Source organism: Spermophilus citellus (genome assembly GCF_964194105.1).
Source record: "Spermophilus citellus genome assembly, chromosome: 2".
Taxonomy (NCBI): domain Eukaryota; kingdom Metazoa; phylum Chordata; class Mammalia; order Rodentia; family Sciuridae; genus Spermophilus; species Spermophilus citellus.
Window position 1 is genome coordinate 214,181,576 of NC_138183.1, and position 18,758 is coordinate 214,200,333.

Sequence of the window (18,758 nt, forward strand, 5' to 3'; positions counted from 1 at the left end):
TAACAGAAATGAAATATTGAGGCTAGGAAAGAACTTGGAGATCACAGAATTTAATCTTGATTTTTAGATGTTGAGTGTAGTGTTCAGAGGGGTAAAGTGTCTTTATCTGAGGTACACGGCTAGTTATTTAAAAATCTCAGAGTAGTCTCAGTCCCTGGAAACCTGATTCATTGTTCTTGCCTCTATATTCTAAGAAGACATGGCGTTGCTTTCTTGTGTTCTTTTATCGGCTGAATTATGATAAACATTTATTTGAAAGGGCTTTTCTGAAAATGAGAACGCTCATAAAGTCTCCATGTATCAAAATAGATATTTCTTACATTTCACTCTGTTGAGTGCTAATGGGCTCTCTTTACTTCAATGTGCCAATCATTTATAAAAAGAAATGAGAAAAGTCAGCATAAGAAATGTTCAGCTTTCAAGGAGGATGGGTGAGCGGAAGTGTGGTAGGACTGGTTCAGACTGTTGGGGGATGAGTGTCCTCTGAATAGGGGAGCAAATTGGCATCAAATATCATCTTCTTTAATTTGATAGCCACTGACATTTGAGAAGGACTCATATATTCCTAGTTTTCAAAAAGATACCATGCCTACTATTTTCTTATTATAACATATGTGATTATTTAAAGTAATAATATAAATGAGAAAAATAAATGAGAAAGAAGCCTGGGACAAGATTGTGATAAATAATGTAAAGAAATAACAAACTGATCCTAATCCATACATTATGACAAGTTATATGGAGAAAATAACCAGGGTGGTGTGTTAGAGGGACACTGGTGGACAGCCTACTTTAGAAAGAGTGACAGGGAGGTTGCATTTGTAGCTTGTGCTAAAGGAGAAGGAGCCAGGCATGTGGAGAGGTGGCAGAAGATGACTCTGGGGAGAGGGCAGGATCCAAAGATCTTAGACAGGAGTGGGTGGAATGTGCTCCCAGCAAACAAGGAGGAGAGTGTGAGATGGAGAGGGAGGGGCAGACAAGAATCAGTATGTGTGTGCCTTTGCAGATCAGGCTAACAGGGCTGGATTTTATCCTATAAGCAGTGGGAAGCCATTGGAGAATTTTAAACAGGAAGGTGAAATGATTCAGACTTTTGCTTTTTTTTTTTTAAGAAAGAGGAGAGGGGGGGAAAGAGAGAGAGAGAAGAGAGAGAGAGAGAGAGAGAGAGAGAGAGAGAGAGAGAGAACTTTTTTAAATATTTATTTTCAGTTCTCGGCAGACACAACATCTTTGTTGGTATGTGGTGCTGAGGATCGAACCCGGGCCGCAAGCATGCCAGGCGAGCGCGCTACCACTTGAGCCACATCCCTAGCCCCCAGACTTTTGCTTTAAAGGGAGCACTTTGGCTACTGGGTGGAAAAATGGGGGAAAGAAGGCTGCATGAAAGCAGGGAGACTAATTAGGACACCATTAGACTGTTCTAGAGTGCAAGGACAGGGGCTTGTGAAAGAGCTATAAGAATGAAATTAGGGGGCTGGAGATATGGCTCAAGCGGTAGCGCGCTCGCCTGGCATGCGTGTGGCCCGGGTTCGATCCTCAGCGCCACATACAAACAAAGATGTTTTGTGTCCGCCGAAAAAAACTAAAAACTAAATAAAATTCTCTCTCTCTCTCTCTCTCTTTAAAAAAAAATAAAAATAAAAATAAAGTAAGTTGAACCATTAAAAAAAAAAAAAAGAATGAAATTAGGAAGAAGTGGACAGATTCCAGACATGGGAGCCCTCTTGATTCACTCTTGGGTTGGACATAGAGGGAGAAGAAATGGAAAGAATCAAGGACAAATTCTAATTGTTTTGACTTGTGGAACTGGGCATTACCACCTACTAAGACTGGGGAACTTTAGGATCTAAAGATAGAGGATTGGGGAAGAGAAAAGGAGTTCTGATGTACACACATACAATTTGAAATGCTTATTAGGTAGTCACATAAAATTTGAACTGCTGACTAGATATTCTCATGGCAATATCAAGTTGGAAGTTAAATACATGGGTCTTTTACTTAAGGGAAAGTTTAGGGTTGCGGAAATTTGAAGGCCCTTGGTCATGGGGCTAGATATTGCCCAAGGAGAATTAAATGAGAAGTGAGGACACCCGTACTCAATATGATATCAATACCCCTTTCCTCCAGCAGGCATTGTTGATTAATCACGGACTTCTCTTCACTGGGCTCATTCCTCACTGATGAGTACAAAAGGAAAAAGTCAACATAATCTCAAAAGTCCAATTTATTTTTCTAGCATTAAATTCTAGGTGGAATTTATTGGGAGCATTTTGCCCAGAAGTAATGATAATAAAAATAATGTTAATAAAAGTTGCTAATATTCTCTAGTTTGCAATATGATTTGTTTATATACTCAATTAGTTGTGAATGCCAACTGGAAAGTTTTCACCTGGGATTTTGTAGAAGGCACAGAAGCACTCCTTAAGTGGCTAGTTCTTATCTCAACCCTTGACAAAAGCCAGAAATGTGCCCTTTACAGGAGAATATCGAAGGCCTTTCTTTAGGCAGAAAAACAAGTGTCATGCAGGTGGACTTGTGCGATGGAGAGCTCTGCCTGGCTCAGGTGCCTCTGTGGTATAGGACCCCCTCCCCACTGTTTTTTTAAACCATCCTCAGCCTAGGCATTTGCAGGTAGAAAAGGCTGTTGTGTTCTTTCTGTGTCATGTATGCTGAGCAGTAATTCACAGAACTACAGGCTGAGGTAGGAAGCTCTGAGAGATCCCCTAGGTACCCCCTCTATTTGCAGATCAGGCAACTGGGCCTCAAGACCAAGAATTGAAAGATTATTATTTCTTTTTTTTTTTTTTAGAGGCCACTCTTTAGGCTGAGATTCCTCAGCGTTGTTGTAAAAGTTTGCCATGTGGTGTAGTCTTTGCCGTTCTCTGTTTTTCGAAGGCTCCTCATGTGTCCCTGGAGAAATAACTAAGTAGTTGTCATACATTGAGAGGAGGTGTTTGGGTTGTGTGAGGGGACCACTGAATACACCTCTGATGTCCCTTTATCATCCTTTGAGTAGTCTCCTCTAACTTTGCTCCCTTGGTGCCCCTTTCTGATGCCAGGAAATGTACGTACGGTGAAATAATGAGATAACACCCAGTTTGTCACGGCCAGGGTGAGTCTGAGTATGGAGTGATAGATGCCTGTCATTATGCTGATGTTGGAGAAGGAGGGATTCCTGTCCAGGAGCAGGATTAGCTGGACTCTCACACATCCAGTCTTGCTGAATTGGATTCAACTTTAATAAATATTTCATGAGGAAAGCAATCCATTGCATATTTGCAGAGAAATTCAGGCACACTTATGAGCATGTTTTGTGTTTATTCTTTAAGCAAAGGCAGAGTCATTTGCCATTATTAGTGCTAGTAAATCTGTGCTAGGCACAAGGCAAGGGCAGGTTTCTTAAATGAATTATGAGGAGAAGGAAAACAAGCCTATGGGAAAAATGAGATTGGAGGCATGCTGAGTGGCATTTGGGTTCTGCTGGATCCAAGATTCTCTGAATTTAGGATCCCGTTTATTTGACTGCCTCTCACCTTATTTACAGAAACTTCATCTGTTTGCAGCAGGCTAAATTGCTCAGTGTCCTGTCAAAATCCATGTCAGAAAATCACTGTCTGGCCAGTTGTGAACTTGTCAAAGTGACAAGTGGGCATGGTGACAGAGATAGCATTTCTGGGTTTTTCATTGAACGAATGTGGCCGTATGGAGTGGTGAATGGCACCTAAAAATGGAAACTATTGACAAGAAGAGAAAATGAAAAATGTGATCTGGATACTTGAACATGGTATTTTTAACTGTGATCTTTTTTTTTTCTCTTCTTTCTCTTGTTCCCTCTCCTCTTTATTTTGTCTCTACCCTTCTCCTCCTTGGTCTTCTCTTTTTTCTCCTCCCGTTCTTCCTTCCTGACTCTTAGATACAGAGAGAGAGATCCATGCAGCCCCTCATGTGAGTGAGAAATTAATTCAGTTGTTCCGGAATAAGAGTGAATTTACCTTTTTGGCCACCGTACAGCAGAAGCCGTCAACTTCAGGAGTGATACTGTCCATTCGAGAACTGGAACACAGGTAAGAAATCTCCACTTTTGAAAATCTACTCAGAGTTCATGGGCTATGCAAGATGCCTTGGAGTTTAGGGGTGGGAGCTCCTTGGAAACATTCTGCTAGCTGAGGAATGATTTCTGCTGAACACATTAATGAATCTACTTTGCATTAATAATTTACTTTGGGCAAAGTGTTTTCCTTATTTGCTCTCCAAGGATCACTAATGAGTGTCTTTCTCTCCTGCCTTTAAAAGGTTGACTTTGTTCATGGAAAACTGCATTCTATCCACCATACTTAAGTCATCAAGCAAATTAATTAGTTATGTTTAATAGCCTTCAATAAGAATTTCTTGTGTGGGAGGTGAACAGTTCAAAAGTGTTATTCTAAGGGTCACATAAACAAGTAGGGAATGTGGACAAATATCACAAAGCACTGTGATGGAATGCTAGCAGTTAGAGTTCAGGGAAGAAAGGGAGAGGGCTCAATCCTATTGAGGATTGGGATATCCAGGAAAGGCTTCCTAAAGGACCTGTGGTTGTATAAGGAAAAAAGCCAAGTGTTTTCTGATAGTGGAATAGGAATGAAGGGGTGGGAACAACATTATAGAAAGAGGTTTCCAATATTTTAAGAAGGATAATGCAAGTGTGGGTACATGGTTGGAACCTAAAATTGTGTAGGGGGAAGAGATGAGATTTGTGGGTGGGCAGTGAGGGGTGGTATTACAGAGGTAGGTAGAAGCCAGATCCTTGCAGAGCCTCAGTGCCAAATGGGAAAACTTGGATTAAGGTCCCCATAGGCAGCGGGTTTGATGTTTAAGAAAACTGCTCTATTATGAGGTTCAACCCTTTTCATAAAGGGTTCTAAGTTTCTAACCATTCAATGGCTTGACCACCTTAAAGCTAAAGAATAAAAAAGAGTTAATAATAAAGAAATAATAGAGTGGCATCTAATTTCAAAATTATGTCAAGGTGTTGAGTTCACTGAATTCACTGGTTGGTGAAGACCACCATACAGAGAGAGGACTTGAAGGACAGGCAGAATTCTGGCAGGAAAGGGAACAAGGGTACATAGAGCTGGTGTGTCGTCACAGAGGTGAGGAAATGTAAGGAAATGCACTTTTTTAGGAGGGACACAATGAATGGATCTGTTTGACTAGAACTGAAGGTGTTTCCTTATACTCTTTCAGCATTTGTAAGGATCAACAGTTCTGTTTTTAATGGTTAAGTTTGCTCTCAGCCTCAAGGGGTTATGAGGCACCTGATGCTTTTTTTTTTTTTTTTTTTTTTTTGGCTGGGGAGTGGGTGTTAGCATTAGGAACTGGCTGATTTTGAGTGAAATCAACATGATGTATGTACATGCCTGTGAGAGATACAGGTTAGTTCAAAGGTATTCTGAGTGCTGGGGTTTGGTGTTAAGCCAAGTCTCAGCTTTACAATCATGGAAAGGCTGTCTTTCCCTACTGGCCTTGTGGACTTGGGTTTGAATGGAGGACCATACAGTCCAAGACCAGAATGTATAGCTTCATACATAGGGGTGGGCTTCTCAAAGTAGATGAGAAACATGTGGAATGAATGTTTTTTAGTAGAAAGAGCATGGCACTGGCTGGAGTTCTAGTTCTAGTTGGGTGACATCAGCTATTTAGTATTTTGGGACTTCAATTTCTGTGTCGAAAATGTAGGCAATAATTTATTTTGCAGAATTGCTATGAGGCCAGATAAAAGACAATGCATATTGAGCTGCTATTTCTTGACAAATATACATTTCTCCTTGCTTTTTGTCTTCAGACATATTTGTTGGATTTCTCTTTTGTAATTACAAAAATCTTACTTTAGAAAAGGTTTTAAAAAAAATCAGTACTGCCGCACAGAGTTAAGATTGCCTTCTCTTATATCCCTAGCTGATTTCTAATAGAACCCGAGGATCATTGAATGGAGAGTCATCTGATAATTTTTCATTATAATAGGAAAACCTCAGATATTGACTAATAAATAAAATATGAAGAAATAGAAATAGATCATCGTCTCGGATTTTATGGTGCTCTCTTCCATATTTGTTTAGTCTAATCAAGGCAAAGTATAAATGATTGTGAGTTTGTAATGCAGTGGCTATGGGTAGCAGAGAAAACCTGATTTCCACCTTCAGGAAGATTAAATTCTAGTTAAGAAGACCTGGGATGCAATAAAATTGAAGGGGAATATATAATGGTATATATTTAGGAATTCAACTATTTATAGGAACCTCCCAGAAGTTTCCCATCTGTAACGAATGAGAATATTTCATTGTTCTCAGGATCGTTCTTATTTATCAAAGAAATAATGTCTGCAGGAGCAAGTTGTCCTGCAAATGTTTGGCATTCACATTTGACCATGCGTAAAATCAGGCCACCAAGGATTTTCTTTTTTTTTTTTTTTTTTTTTTACATTTTTTTTTATTGGTTGTTCACAACATTACAAAGCTCTTGACATATTATATTTCATACATTAGATTGACATGGGTTATGAACTCCCAATTTTACCCCAAATGCAGATTGCAGAATCACGTCAGTTACACATCCACAATTTTAGATAATGCCATATTAGTGACTGTTGTATTCTGCTACCTTTCCTATCCCCTACTATCCCCCCTCCCCTCCCCTCCCATCTTCTCTCTCTACCCCATCTACTATAATTCATTTCTCTCTTTGTTTATTTTCCCATTCCCCTCACAACCTCTTATATGTAATTTTGTTTAGCAATGAGTGTCTCCCTTCATTTCCATGCAATTTCCCTTTTCTCTCCCTTTCCCTCCCATCTCAAGTCTCTGTTTAATGTTACTCTTTTCTTCCTACTCTTCCTCCCTGCTCTGTTCATACTTGCTCTCATTATATCAAAGAAGACATTTGGTATCTGTTTTTTAGGGTTTGGCTAGCTTCACTAAGCATAATCTGCTCTAATGCCATCCATTTCCCTGAAAATTCTATGATTTTGTCATTTTTTATTGCTGCATAGTACTCCATTGTGTATAGATGCCACATTTTTTTTATCCATTCGTCTATTGAAGGGCATCTGGGTTGGTTCCACAGTCTAGCTATTGTGAATTGTGCTGCTATGAACATCGATGTGGCAGTGTCCCTGTAGCATGCTCTTTTAAGGTCTTCAGGGAATAGTCCGAGAAGGGCAATAGCAGGGTCAAATGGTGGTTCCATTCCCAGCTTTCCCATGAATCTCCAAACTGCTTTCCAAATTGGCCGCACCAATTTGCAGTCCCACCAGCAATGTACAAGTGTACCCTTTTCTCCACATCCTCGCCAGCACTTGTTGTTGTTTGACTTCATAGTGGCTGCCAATCTTACTGGAGTGAGATGGTATCTTAGGGTGGTTTTGATTTGCATTTCTCTGACTGCTAGAGATGGAGAGCATTTTTTCATGTACTTGTTGATTGATTGTATATCCTCCTCTGAGAAGTGTCTGTTCAGGTCCTTGGCCCATTTGTTGATTGGGTTATTTGATATCTTATTGTCTAGTTTTTTGAGTTCTTTGTATACTCTGGATATTAGGGCTCTATCTGAAGTGTGAGGAGTAAAAATTCGTTCCCAGGATGTAGGCTCCCTATTTACCTCTCTTATTGTTTCTTTTGCTGAAAAAAAACTTTTAAGTTTAATTAAGTCCCATTTGTTGATTCTAGTTGTTAACTCTTGTGCTATGGGTGTCCTATTAAGGAATTTGGGGCCCGACCCCACAATCTGTAGATCTGAGCCAACTTTATCTTCTATCAGACGCAGAGTTTCTGATTTGATATCAAGCTCCTTGATCCATTTTGAGTTAACTTTTGTGCATGGCGAGAGAAAGGGATTCAGTTTCATTTTGTTGCATATGGATTTCCAGTTTTCCCAACACCATTTGTTGAAGATGCTATCCTTCCTCCATTGCATGCTTATAGCCCCTTTATCAAATATAAGATAGTTGTAACTTTGTGGGTTAGTCTCTGTGTCCTCTATTTTATACCATTGGTCCACCCGCCTGTTTTGGTACCAGTACCATGCTGTTTTTGTCACTATTGCTCTGTAATATAGTTTGAAATCTGGTATCGCTATACCGCCTGATTCACTCTTTCTGCTTAGAATTGCTTTTGCTATTCTGGGTCTTTTATTTTTCCATATGAATTTCATGATTGCTTTATCTATTTCTACAAGAAATGCCGTTGGGATTTTGATTGGCATTGCATTAAATCTATAAAGAACTTTTGGTAATATCGCCATTTTGATGATGTTTGTTCTGCCTATCCATGAACAGGGTATATTTTTCCATCTTCTAAGATCTTCTTCTACTTCTCTCTTTAGGGTTCTGTAGTTTTCATTGTATAAATCTTTCACCTCTTTTGTTAGGTTGATTCCCAAGTATCTTATTTTTTTTGAGGATATTGTGAATGGAGTGTTTTTCCTCATTTCCATTTCAGAAGTTTTGTTGCTGATATACAGAAATGCCTTTGATTTATGCGTGTTGATTTTATATCCTGCCACTTTGCTGAATTCATTTATTAGTTCTAGTAGTTTCTTTGTAGACCCTTTTGGGTCTTCTAGGTATAGAATCATGTCATCTGCAAATAGTGATAATTTAAGTTCTTCTTTTCCAATTTTTATGCCTTTAATTTCTTTCGTCTGTCTAATTGCTCTCAATGGGTTACAGAAGACATAAAGGAGGAAATCAAAAAATTCTTAGAGATAAACGAAAATACAGACACAACATATCGGAATCTATGGGACACAATGAAAGCAGTTTTACGAGGAAAGTTCATCGCCTGGTGGTCATTCCTCAAAAAAAGAAGAAACCAACAAATAAATGAGCTCACACTCCAACTCAAAGCCCTAGAAAAGGAAGAGCAAAACAACAGCAAATGTAGCAGAAGGCAAGAAATAATTAAAATCAGAGCGGAAATTAATGAAATTGAAACAAAAGAAACTATTGAAAAAATTAACAAAACTAAAAGTTGGTTCTTCGAAAAAATAAATAAGATCGACAGACCTTTAGCCATGCTAACGAAGAGAAGAAGAGAGAGAACTCAAATTACTAACATACGGGATGAAAAAGGCAATATTACAACAGATGCTACAGAAATACAGAAGACAATTAGAAATTATTTTGAAAATCTATATTCCAATAAAATAGAGGATAGTGAAGACATCGATAAATTTCTTAAGTCATATGATTTGCCCAGACTGAGTCAGGAGGATATAGACAATCTGAACAGACCAATATCAATAGATGAAATTGAAGAAGCCATCAAAAGACTACCAACCAAGAAAAGCCCAGGACCGGATGGGTATACAGCGGAGTTTTACAAAACCTTTAAAGAAGAATTAATACCAATACTTTTCAAGTTATTTCAGGAAATAGAAAAAGAGGGAGCTCTTCCAAATTCATTCTATGAGGCCAACATCACCCTGATCCCGAAACCAGACAAAGACACCTCAAAGAAAGAAAACTACAGACCAATATCTCTAATGAACCTAGATGCAAAAATCCTCAATAAAATTCTGGCGAATCGAATACAAAAACACATCAAAAAAATTGTGCACCATGATCAAGTAGGATTCATCCCTGGGATGCAAGGATGGTTCAACATACGGAAATCAATAAATGTTATTCACCACATCAATAGACTCAAAGATAAGAACCATATGATCATCTCGATAGATGCAGAGAAAGCATTCGACAAAGTACAGCATGCCTTTATGTTCAAAACATTAGAAAAACTAGGGATAACAGGAACTTACCTTGACATTGTAAAAGCTATCTATGCTAAGCCTCAGGCTAGCATCATTCTGAATGGACAAAAGTTGAAGGCATTCCCTCTAAAATCCGGAACAAGACAGGGATGCCCTCTATCTCCACTTCTATTCAATATAGTTCTCGAAAGGATTTTCTTTAGTCAGGAGCAGAGGCTCTAGGTAACTCGTGGTTAGATTGTTGGCTGGAAGGTCAGTGACCCACGTTCTTTTTGTGGTTCCCTCCTGTGTGATCCTGATTGTATCACTTTTGATCGGAATTAAATATATTTGCCCTATTATGATATGATGGGCATTATTGCATTCCTAGCTGAGTTTTTGTTTGTATCAGTCAGTGGTTTTTAGGATATTCACAAAGTTGTGCATTCATCACTATAACCAATTCTAGAAATTTTTATTATTCCAAAAAGAAATTCCATACCCCTCAGCTGTCCCTCTCAGTCTCCCCATAAGCCTTTGAAGCTTAGGTAACTACTAATCTAGTTACTGTCTCTATAGATTTGTCTGTTTTGTTCATTTCATATAAATAAATTCATATTCTTAGTGGTCCTTTTGTGACGGGCTACATTTACAGTGTTTTCAAGGTTCATTCATCTTGTATGTGTCTATAGTTCATTTCTTTTGCAGAATAATTTTGCCTTGCTTGGATACAACATATTTTATTTATCCATTCATCTGTTGTTGGACATTTGAATTGTTCCCACTTTTTAGCTATTATGAATAATGCTGCTATGAACACTCATAAAAGTTTATAATTTTTTAAATTGATGCATATTATACAGAATAGTGAGATTCATGTACAAGTTTTTGTGTGGACATAATATTTTCATTCTCTTGGGTATGTAGCTAGGAGTGTAATTGCTGGATCAGGTGTAAATTCTGTTTATTTGTAGAACTGCTAGAGTGCTTTCCAAAATGACTTTTTTTTTTTTTAAAGTGTATCGCTCAGGATATTTACAGAGAAGATCATGTTGTTTGCAAATAGAGACTGTTTTATTTCTTCCTGTCCTACCTGGATGTCCTTTATTTCATTTTCTTGCCTAAGTGCCCTGACTGGAACTTATGGTACAATGTTGAATAGAAGTTGTGAGAGGAGACATTGTTGTATTGCTCCTGATATTTGGGGAAAAGCTATCAGTTTTGACCATGAACTGTGCTATCTGTGGGTTTCCAAAGATGCTCTTAACCAGGTTGAAGGAATTATTTTCTTTTTGTAGATTTAAAAAAAATCAGATGGAGGATGTTTTTATTATTTAGTGTTTTTATTATGAAGGGTGTTGAATTTTTTCCACATTCCATTTCTGTATCTATTGAGAAGATCTTGTAGTTTTTATTTATTGATTGATTGATTGATTGATTGATGTGATATATGAATTGGTTTTTGAATGTTATACCAAGTTTGCATTCCTGGGATAAATAACACTTGACTATATTGTGTAATCCATTTTTTTATATTAGTGGATTTGATTTAATAGTACATTGTTGAAGATTTTTGTATCTATGTTCCTAAGAGGGATGTTGGTCTGTAGTTTTCTTTTGATATTTTCATTCTGGTTCTAATAATGAGTTTTAGCAGATTTTTTTAACTACGTGGAGTTTGTTTGAAAGCTAACTTTGGTCATTGCATGCCATGTACCAAGCATTAAATTTTTTTTAAAAAAATTTAATTGTAGGTGGACACAATACCTTTATTTATTTGTTTATTATTTAGTTTTTTAATGTTGTGCTGAGGATCGAACCCAGTGCTTCACATATGCTAGGCAAGCGCTCTATCACTGCCCCCAAGCATTCAATTTTTTATGATCCTGTTTAATTTGTTAGGTATGAAATTTTTGAATTTGAAAACATTGAAAATATTTCTCCAAAATTCTAATATTTATACCAGTTACTTCTTATTTTATAATATCCACTAGAATCACTGTAACACTGGTAAATAATTAATAAATAGATTAAAGGTCCTCATTAAAGTCAGAAGACAGAAGGCAATCCTTTTGCCTTTATGATTTAATATGTTCTTTTTATGTGTTGATAATAATGTCTAGTAATAAATTCTGCTCTATGTATCTAGTCATGATGTAAAGGAAATTTAACTTCATTTCTGATTTACTTGAAAGGCCAAAATATCATGAATACCTATTAAATATCTCTTCTGTGTGCCTTTTGAGATAATTTTATTTTCACTGTTATCTATTAACCTAATTAATTATATTAATAGAATCCATAATGTTGAACTATTCTTGAGAATCCTTGAATAAACTTTCAATTAAACTTACTGATGTTTGATTTAGGATTTTAGCCTCATTAAATAATAATAACTAACAATATGAATAAAAATAGTAGTAGTTACTTAAATTATTTTTGAGTTCAGCCATTGTTCTAAATACTTTAAACTCATTAGTGAGTTAAAACATTTAAACTTTTAATAAGTGAAATGAATATATAACTGTTCATGTGAGTTAACTCAAACATTTTAAAACAACCCCCCTCAGTCCCTGGTAACCACTATTCTACTCTCTATGAGATCAACTATTTTAGATTCCACATGCAACTCAGATCATATGATTTGTCTTTTTGTGCCTGGCTTATTTGACTTCACATAATCTCCTTCAGATTCACCCATATTGTTGCAAATGATAGGGTATCATTTTTTATGATGGAAAAATATCTAATACATATATGTGTATATGTATAATATATTATATATATATAGATATATATATATATATCTATATATATCACATTTTTACTATGCATTCATCCTTTGATGGACACTTGAGTTGATTTCCTTATCCTGGTTCTTAGGACTAATGCTGCAGTAGACGTGGGAGTACAGATTTCTCTTCCACATGCTGATTTCCTTTCCTTTGGGATTCCTGGATCCCAAAGGAATTTTTCTTGAGGAAATTCCAATATCATTTTCCATATGGCTTTGCTAATTTTTCATTTTCACCAATTGTGTGTAAGTGTTCCCCCTTTTTTCTTCATCTTTGCTAACATATATATTTATAATAATAGCTATTCTAAACAGATGTGAGGTGCTATTTCATTGTTGTTTTAATTTGCATTTCCACTATGATTAGTAATTTTGAATATTTTTTCCATTTATCTGTTGGTCCTTTATTTACTTCTTTTGAGAAATGTCTATTTGGATAATTTGCCTATTTTTAAATGGGTTATTTTTTTTTCTTACTATTGACTTGTTTGACTTCCTGATATAGTTTAAATATTAAACTCTTATCAGATGTATAATATGCAAAATTATTTCCTCCATTTTGTAGGTTAGTTCTTTTTTGACTCTATTTTGATTACTTTGCTGTGCAGAAACATTTTTAGTTGGTTGTAGACCCATCTGTTAATTTTTACATTTATTGCCTGGGCTTTTGGGGGCATATTAAAAAAATTGCCCAGATCTATGTCATAGACCGTACTACCCCCAATGTTTTCTTAAAGTATTTTCATAATTTGGGGTCTGTTGTTTATCTTTAATCTATTTGAGTTGATTTTTGTATATGGCATGATAGAGTGATCTAATTTCATTTTTCTGCATGTGATTATCCAGTTTCCCAAATACTACTTATTAAGGAGACTGCCCTTTACTTGTATGTTCCTGATGTTTTTGTAGGAAATCACTTGGCTGTAAATGTGTGGATTTATTTCTGGGGTTTCTATGTTATTTAATTAGTCTCTATGTCTTTTTCTATGCTGGCGCCAAGTTGTTTTGGTTGCTATAGCTTTGTAGTAGAAACAAGAAAAAAAACAGGAAAACACTTTGTAGGCCACTTTATACAATAAAATAAGCAATAACAACACACAGTTTTGTGAGCATAAACACTCATATGTACTAACAGTCACACGGGTGTAGTAGTTACAAGAAGATACACCATAATTATAGTGATACCAGACTTCAAACTATACTACAGAGCAATAGTAACAAAAACAGCATGGTATTGGTACCAAAACAGGCGGGTGGACCAATGGTACAGAATAGAGGACACAGAAACCAACCCACAAAACTACAACTTTCTTATATTTGATAAAGGGGCTAAAAGCATGCAATGGAGGAAGGATAGCATCTTCAACAAATGATGCTGGGAAAACTGGAAATCCATATGCAACAAAATGAAACTGAATCCCTTTCTCTCGCCATGCACAAAAGTTAACTCAAAATGGATCAAGGAGCTTGATATCAAATCAGAGACACGGCATCTGATAGAAGAAAAAGTTGGCTACGACCTACATACTGTGAGGTCGGGCTCCAGATTCCTCAATAGGACACCCATAGCACAAGAATTAATATCTAGAATCAACAAATGGGACTTGCTCAAACTAAAAAGTTTTTTCTCAGCAAAAGAAACAATAAGAGAGGTAAATAGGGAGCCTACATCCTGGGAACGAATTTTTACTCCTCACACTTCAGATAGAGCCCTAATATCCAGAGTATATAAAGAACTCAAAAAATTAGACAATAAGATAATAAATAACCCAATCAACAAATGGGCCAAGGACCTAAACAGACACTTCTCAGAGGAGGACATACAATCAATCAACAAGTACATGGAAAAATTCTCACCATCTCTAGCAGTCAGAGAAATGCAAATCAAAACCACCCTAAGATACCATCTCACTCCAGTAAGATTGGCAGCCATTATGAAGTCAAACAACAACAAGTGCTGGCGAGGATGTGGGGAAAGGGTACACTTGTACATTGTTGGTGGGACTGCAAATTGGTGCAGCCAATTTGGAAAGCAGTATGGAGATTTCTTGGAAAGCTGGGAATGGAACCACCATTTGACCCAGCTATTCCCCTTCTGGGTCTATTCCCTAAAGACCTAAAAACAGCATGCTACAGGGACACTGCTACATCGATGTTCATAGTAGCACAATTCACAATAGCAAGACTGTGGGAGCAACCTAGATGCCCTTCAATAGACAAATGGATAAAAAAATGTGGCATTTATACACAATGGAGTATTACTCTGCATTAAAAAATGGCAGAAGAGTTTCTTCAGTGGCTGAATTCCCATCTTGCCAGAGGCAGGTATCTCTCTCCCCTGGTGGGGACCCAACAGTTAGAGGTAGATAATTTGGGAGACTATGATTCCTTAAACCAGGAGTGAACTTCTTGGCAAAGTAATTTCTGGAAACTCCCTAGGTAATGGAACCAATTGAGTTCCCATGGACATCTTAAGTGGGTAGATCAAATGAAATGAAAAACTTAAATATAAAGACTATTTAAAATGTACTTGGAGGTAGTAATTGAAATAGGCTCTTTTATGTGATGGAATGGGTACTCTGTTATTAATTCTAAACCTATATTTCAAATGTGATGGATTTTTTTACAGTACCAATACAGCACATTGGAAGAGCAACAAAGATGAATCTGTCTTGCTGAATTATCTTAATGGTACTGCAGATTTAATGTTTATTTTTTCTGATTCAAATGTGTTAATATAGAGCTTTGTTAAAACGGAAAGCTTAATTAACACAGATTAAATCTAATTGAATGTTTGCCAGTATATGAAACTCTATAAGCTATAATGGTAAATCTTCTGTTTTTCAATTTTATTCCTAAATTATAGATAAATTACATCTAAACATAATTAGATAGGAAGCTGGAAGTGAGGGATCTTAAAAAAAAAACAAAACCAAAACCAAACAACAAAAAACTTTCTTGTAAATTCCATGAGAAGAGGAGGACATTTTTGGCTTCCTAAGATGCCATCTCCTTTTTGTAAACTAAAATTTTGTGTTTCAAAAGAGAATATTTGATTTTCTGAGTTTTTGTGTTGGAAAGAGCTTTTTGACATGATGCCAGATAGAGCCAGGAACTGAATCTAGATTTGTCAATTACGACATGAGGAAGCTTTTGCAATTGTCTTTAATGTATATCAGTCTCAATGTCCTCCCATGTAAAGGGAAGGTGTCGATTACCACATCATCGACTTACTGGGAGGATTCAAAACACCAGTTAGGTAAATGGATACTTACACATCTCATATGTCAAGGTACTCAATAAATGTCATCTCCCTTCCTCTCCTATGGCTTCTTGAGATATTCCCCAGTGCTCCCAATGTTTTTCAGCAGGAAAGAAAGCACATATTGTACCTTTTTGCTTCTTGCAATGGTTGTTTTCAGATCGCAATTATCATAGAAAATATCAAACAATAGATGGTCGCTTTGAATGCATTCTGTAATTTCAAAGCAGCAGATTTATTGTCACAATTTTGAATAACATGAGGAAACATTTAAATTATTATTACTTTTAGCTAATTTATTGTAAATGCCAGAATAGAGGGTTAAAAAAGAGGTGATGGTGGTGATGAGGAGGAATTCCAGAAGCACGTTACTTGGTTTGATGAAGCCAGCCCAGAAAAAGCTTTTACCTTGGAAAAATTTTTTAAGTTGTAGATGGACACAATATGTTTATTTTATTTTATCTGGTGCTGAGGATCGAAACCAGTGCTTCACATGTGCTAGGCAAAGGCTCTACCATTGAGCTAGCTATAATCTCAGCCCCTGAATTTCTTAGATAAATAAGTTTAATTATTTTTGCAATGAGATATAAATGGCTTATATTATAAAAATGATATTTTCAGTTGTTAAATTACTTACATTTCGGAAAGAAGGGAGTAAATTGAGAGCTTGACTTAAAATAGGTCTATGCATGTTGCTTTTGAAGTGCACAAATAGGTCTCTCATTTCGTACCAATGCAAGTTCCTGAGATTGAAAGGACTTCTCTTAGTAGGCTTCCTTATTAACATCATTAACATCACCTTATTAATTGAGATATCAACTAAAACTTGCCAAATAGTATTTGGTTTACAAAAGCTGGGCTACAATTGTAAAACACACAGGAGTGTAGTCTATTAAAGAAACTGTATGATCAGTACTGTGATAGAAGAAATACAACCTGTATGAAACAGGGAACCCTGCTTCATCCAAACAAAGTTGAAGAGTCTTTCTACTAAAGAGTTATGCTTATTAGTTTTAAATTAAAAACAGTATAGGGAGAAATGGGCCAAGAGAATATGAATGGAAGTATGTTTTGGATAAAGCATGAGTGAAAAGGTGAGCGTCAACAGGGTGCATTAAGAAAACAGAAAAGGGCTGGTGCTGTAGCTCAGTGGAAGAGTCCTAACCTAGCTTGCATGAGGCCCTGGTTCAACTTCCAGCATGAAGGAGAAGAAGAAAGAGGAAGGAAAAAAAAAACAGAAGAAGAAAAATTCAGTGTTATGGAAGAGTGGGGAGAACACCAGTAAGGACACAGAGGCAGGGTAGAAGAAGTCATCAGAAGAGGCAGGCAAGAGGCCAGGTCGTGAATAGCTTCATAGGTGAGACAGGTTTCATCTTTATGCTGAAGAAAAAGGGAGCATGCAAAGGATTTAGGTGCAGGTTTGATGTGATTGCATTTGTTTGTTAGAAAGATCACCTGACTGCTTAGTGAGAATGGTACTAAGGAGGCCAAGGGTGGCCTGTTGTTTAGAATTGAGACCTTTGATAAGAAGACGAGGTGCTGTTGAGGTGTTGACTCAGACCCAGGAAACAAGTTTGAGATCCTGGCAGGTGAAGTTTGGATGGTAGGTATGGTTGGGATGGTAGGCATTCTTTACTCAGAGGCAACGGCAGCCCCCAGCCCCCAGCCTCCAAGTCCAGCTTCAGCTCCATCTTGCCCCTGTCAGTTCCATTTAGCCCCCTGAGCTGTTCCATGGCCCTTTTTTATGTGCAGACCAGACAAAGAAGGCATATCACCAAAGGTTACATACTTGGGCACATCATGCTCACAAGCAAAATGTTTATGACCTCAAGTGCTGTTTAAGTCAGCTTTTTTTTTTTTCTTTTTGCTGCTGTGTCTAAAGGACCAGACCAGAACAACTATAGAGGAGGAAGAGTTTATTTAAGGGCTCACAGTTTCAGAGGTCTCAATCCATAGACAGCTGGCTCTATTCCTCAGGGCTCCAGGTGAGGCAGAACAACATGGTGGAAGAGTGTGGCAGAGGGAAGCAGCTCACATGGTGTCAGGAAGCAGAGAGAGACTCCACTCACCAGATATAAATATATACTCCAAAGCCACACCCAGAAGTCCCACCTCCTCCAGCCACACCCCACCACTTCAGTTGTCACTCACTTAATCCCTGTCAGGGGATTAATTCACTGATTGGGTGAAGACTCTCACAACCCAATCATTTCTCTTCTGAACCTTCTTGTTTTGGGAGGAAACCTCGAATTCAAACCATAACAAGTATGCTGAATTGGGGTATTCATGACCTTGGCTGCATACTAAAAACATAGCCTGCCAGAAGCCTCATTGAAGGAGCCTAACTATAGCCATTTTGGGCTTCTCCTACAGATGCTGAATTATGTCAGATAATAGTGGTGCAGGTGGAGAGAAGATGAGTAATTCAGGTGGGTCTGGACGTATCTAAATAGGGTGCTCTGAGTGGAAAAGAAGGAATCAAGAGTGATGCCCGGGGTTCTTTCTTGGGCTACTTTGAGGTACCCTGCCCCAAGCGGGGCGGTGGGATGGTGAGTCTTTTTTTGTTAATCATGTGTCATGCATACCCCCCCCCCCAAAGAAACATAGTTCCTTGCCTTTGCTTTCTTCATGTTTTTAGTTGAATAAAGTAAAATAATTCATTTATTTTTAAAAAAAATCAATAAAAAGGGGAGTGGTCATGTAGAGTCCAGTTCCAGCTCTCTCTCTCTCTCTCTCTCTCTCTCTCACACACACACACACACACACACACACACACACACACAAAAAAAAAACCAGTAACAGAATTATAGAAAAGGAAATAATGAATGGATATATTCTCATCTAGTAAATGGTATCACTTGCTTTCTAGTAGAGGCTTATTGGAGAAGGCCAATGGTTAAAATCTGAAAATGTGTACAATCTAGAGAGACTTCCAAATGCTAGGTGACTAGACGCCAGGATTCAGTGTTTCCATCATTT

The 18,758-nt window shown here is 37.3% G+C and overlaps 1 protein-coding gene across 3 annotated transcripts in view; it reads left to right on the forward strand.

Moving 5' to 3' along the window:
• NELL1 (neural EGFL like 1) overlaps nt 1-18,758 on the forward strand; it is a gene marked incomplete at its 5' end in the record, with an annotated part of 865,989 nt that overhangs the window by 95,206 nt on the left and 752,025 nt on the right. For all 3 annotated transcript variants that reach the window (XM_081280547.1, XM_081280546.1, XM_081280545.1), the window contains one exon: nt 3,914-4,064. In XM_081280547.1, the coding sequence (XP_081136673.1) occupies nt 3,914-4,064 (151 nt within the window). The remainder of the gene's footprint in view (nt 1-3,913; nt 4,065-18,758) is intronic.